The following is a 4,322-nucleotide window of genomic DNA, read 5'->3' on the forward strand; positions in this document are numbered from 1 at the left end:
ATTACTTGGCTGTGAGAGGCTTATGCGGCGGAAACTCGACCCTCCTGTTGCTGCACCTTCGTATGCCACTCGACCGTCAAACCCTCACAGACGGCCTCAGGCTTTGTAACTGCATTCTGGGTGCCTTTTTATCTATGCCTTTGAGCAGATCTTGGTACGCCCTAAACGGACTATCCGAGTGGTAGACAAAGCGGATTGTGACATCCACGTAGGTGATAGATTTTGGGATCCAAGGTATATGCCGAACCGGTACCGGTGCCGGTTGAAGATAGGTTTATAGTTATAGCCTTGCTTTGTCTGCGGCGCGCTGGAGACTCTGTTTACAGAAGTCGGAGGGGAGGTGTTGACTTGTGATATAGCCGACCACGCTGCCCGGTTGGCGTGACTGCAGCCTGAGCTGCCGCCCCTTCTCGCAGTGTATATTTAGCCTGTCAGCCGCTATACCCTTCGTCTCCTCAAGACTTGACAATGGTGTAGCCCAGTCCACCAGTCTCCGCTCGTCTGCTTCGGTCACGGCTATGTTGCCCGGTCCCTGCAGCTGTTCATCCGAAAAACAACGTCGGGCCAATGTATGGCCTAGATCACCAGAACGCGACGCATTGGGTGTCTGAAAAACTCCGCACGCATTTGAAACTTATACGTACCAGCGACAGGTACCATACGGCGTATTGCTCCACCTCAAGCACGCCAACCGGGCGACTAAAGAGCACTTTTCTCCTCATACTTAGTACACGTGAAGGATAAAAGCCTTGTTCTGTACTAGTAAAGGGTACCCCATTTTAGAAATTGTCGACAGTGAAGTATGAGGGACGGTTGCATACCGGATGTTGAGGTTGCCTTGAGCAGCTTGAGGCGCCCATAGACGTCCGCATCCGCTATCCCGACCCATTTTAATTCGATGACAAGGATAATTATATTGTGCCCTTAGTACTGATCAGTATCAGTTAACCCTTACACTGATTTCACTGTAGGTTAGGTGCCTCGAAACTTCACCTACACAAGGGTACAGAGGAAGATTTCTAAGTAGCTAAGGGGCTCGAGCTACCGAAGGTAATTCAAAGATAAGACTTAGGGAAAAGTAAAGTTGTATACACATATATATTTAGTTTCCTACGTAACGACCTTCTATCTACTATTGAACTTCTTATATTAATCATTAACTAAGTACGGCGCCCCCTTGCGCACCGCACAATTGCCTTCTAATGATTGGCGGCTATATTGTGCTTTAGATCGAGCAGATTCACCAAAATAGAGCGAAAGATGGTCAAATACGCCATTATTCGTATGTCGATGCTTAATTCAACTCATCAATAGAGCTAATGTCTTATATTATTAATATCACCCAATTTGAAAATATTGGAACTATTTATGTCAAAATTAATGAAGATAATTATTTTGTACTTCTTTGTTTATTTCCTCTCTAAGTAACAATATTTGTTATTACTCTTATAGGAAATAATACTTATGTAACGATACACCCGTTGCATCACCCCCCCCCTTAACTAACAGTCACTATAGTGACTGATGTAGGGTGACAGAAATTACTATTATGTCTTTCCCTCAAATTTAAGTGTCGACTAAATAGTCTGTGCGCGTGGGCCGTGAGGCCGCAAAGCCGGCAGCTGCACAGACCAGTGCAGCTGTTGGTAAAGCAAATGTTTTAGTAGACGTAAATACTTCTACTGTGGGGATTACGTCACCTCCTACTCCCATTGTTGGTGACTGAAACATGTTAACTGTTGATGACATTGCAGGTGACGGTGACAAATTACCTGCTACCCCAATTGTAGGTGACTGGACCAAGTCGCCGGCATCGCCCGACTCATTGTACACTGTAAAGGTCGCCGGATCACCCAAGGATGAAGCCGTCAAACCTTTGGTTTCTAATACCCCACAACAAGAGAGGTGGTGACGAGGTTGTTCGACTCGTCGGACCTCTTTGGTGGGGAGTGATCACCAGATGACTCCGTGGGCGATGGCCACTCTGGTGACGTTAGTATGCGTCGCCAGGAACTTAGTGGTCATCAAGGGAGAGTGCTGCTGGTGGTGCTAGTTTCCATCACAAGGAAAGGATTGATTCTAGGGATCGCTCCAAGCATGCTTCAAGCTGCACCGTTTAGAGAGGCAGTGATTCCTTGCTTTTCGTGAGAAGACTCATGTCCATGCTTTTTTTAAGGGTGCAGGTCAAGCCCCTAAGGAAGCATATTCCCTCAAAGATCCTCACTGGAGGACTCCCATCCCTTACAAGATGCGTCAAGTGATTAAGATCCTTCAATACTTTAACGAGCGCTTCTCGCGCTCGTTCTCCGATATACCTTCTGCCGAGAAGGATGGGTCTCGTTGTACTGCAAGACGAGACCCGGAACGTCCAACATCAGTTGGAAACGAGGTTTTCAACTATGATGCGAAGGTGGATACCCTCTTTAACGTACTAGACAACTCGTTCGAACCCCTTTTACCTCATGGTGGCTCGAGAAGCTTTCTACAAGGAAACGCTTCTCCCCACTCAAATCCGTCAATGGATGTGGAGGAGGAGAAAAAATCGGGTTCGCCTCGTTTGACGAACCCGAATGAACATCGTGATTTGGATCACATACATTATTATTTGACATTGATCAAAAGCAATTCTGTCGCTGAGAGTTAGGGGGGCGGTTGAAAATGTTTCTCTTGACCAATTAAGAAATTGTGCGCAGGTTTTGACTGATCACGTGGCGAACGAAAGGACACATCAGTCCCTTCAAAACGAGCTGGTGATAGCTCGTCAGAAGATCTCTTCCTTCAAAGAAAGAGTGGATCATCTGGTTCAAAAGAACCAGATTCTGTTCCGAGACAATAAGCCTTTTGCTCGGAACCATCACGCTTTGGCGGATACTTTGGACCGTTGCGGTTTAATCCGGAATCGGAAGAAGCCTCGTATGCACGGGTGGGACGCAGACGCCCAACATAAAACTAGGATGCGTACGCAGCTCGATCGTGTACACATTGCCTTGGCGATGTAGTACGCGAAACGGACTAGTGATTTATTACTCTCTCTATTTGTCACTACGTTTTTTGGTAGGTTTACCGTACACAGTAGGACTAGTTCATTAATATTAAGTGAAAGTATGTTTGGTCTTCCATTTCTGTCAAAGTTACGTTAAGGTCGGTGCACCGCATCAGCGATAGAATCTTTTACGAGGACGGACCACAGCTTCTCTAGCCAGCAGGAAATCACCTGCTCACTCAGTTTTATTTTAGTGTTCAGTGCGACCGGCTCGCACTGCGGAGATATTAATCTCTTCGTTTTTAAAGTATTATCGCTCTCATTAATAATATTTTTACGATGTTGAGTCTTTCAGCATCGTTATCAAAATCGGTAATAGCATTATTGTTACGAATGAGTCCGTCCACTTCAATGTTATTTAAATCAACATTGGTATCCTTCGCATTGATTTTAGGGCTAATGCGTGATGAGCAAAAGCTAGAAGGTTCTTTGCTCGAGCGCGTCCCCCCCCTTGAATAAAAGTCACTCTCAAATAAGGTGCTATACGTGTGTGGTGTAAGCCGTTCACGTGAAACGGTGTATGCTTTGTCGAAGCATGCACTGAATTGTTGATGGCGAATTCTACCATCGCAAGAACTCGCACCAACTCTTAAAAGAGTGGACGTATCCGCTAAGTATCTCTTCGAAAATATGGTTTGCCCGCTCCGTCTGACATATGTTTCAGGATGGTCAGAAGTTGACATTTTAACTGTGTTCCAAGTGGTTTGATAGCAGTTTGTAAAAGTTCCGCCGTGAATCAAGGGTCTCGACCTGATACCAGTTCAAGGGGTAACTCATGGAGTCGAAATATCGTGTCAACAAAGGCACGAGCACAGCCTCTGGCTGTGATCGACTCCGGTACTGCAGCAAGATGTACTATTTTGCTAAAACGATCAGCAAAATAAAAAATACTAATGTTCGTATGTACGTCGTCGGGAACGCCGAAGGCGAAGTTCATGGATACAGACTGCCAAAACTATACCGTTGTAACGGAGCACGGGATAAAGCACTGGGCTTCGCCCGTTGACAAACTTCGCAAGCACCTATGTACTTGCGGACGAAATCATACTGGCGTGGCCAATATAAGTCGCGACTTATCGTGAGATAGGTCTTCTCACGTCCACGATGACCAATTATTGGTGCATCGCGGAACTCATACATGATTCATAAACGCAAATCATTATGAGCGGGGATGACGACACGAGGCGTGTCGTCAGCAATGGCTGCGTAATACAGTAACCCATTGCGTGTTGTGTATCGATCTGTTGAGGATCTATACAGTTTCGACAAACTTTTCAAG

At 45.9% G+C, this 4,322-nt stretch overlaps 1 protein-coding gene across 1 annotated transcript; it reads right to left on the reverse strand.

The window, feature by feature from the left end:
* Positions 1-280: 280 nt before the first annotated feature.
* CCR75_005939 (uncharacterized protein) lies at positions 281-722 on the reverse strand (the record flags this gene model as incomplete). Its single annotated transcript, XM_067964013.1, has 2 exons — positions 281-607; positions 645-722. 2 exons carry the CDS (start codon positions 720-722, stop codon positions 281-283), a joined length of 405 nt encoding a protein of 134 aa, XP_067816415.1.
* Positions 723-4,322: the final 3,600 nt, after the last annotated feature.

Source organism: Bremia lactucae, linkage group LG4, assembly GCF_004359215.1.
Source record: "Bremia lactucae strain SF5 linkage group LG4, whole genome shotgun sequence".
NCBI lineage: Eukaryota > Oomycota > Peronosporomycetes > Peronosporales > Peronosporaceae > Bremia > Bremia lactucae.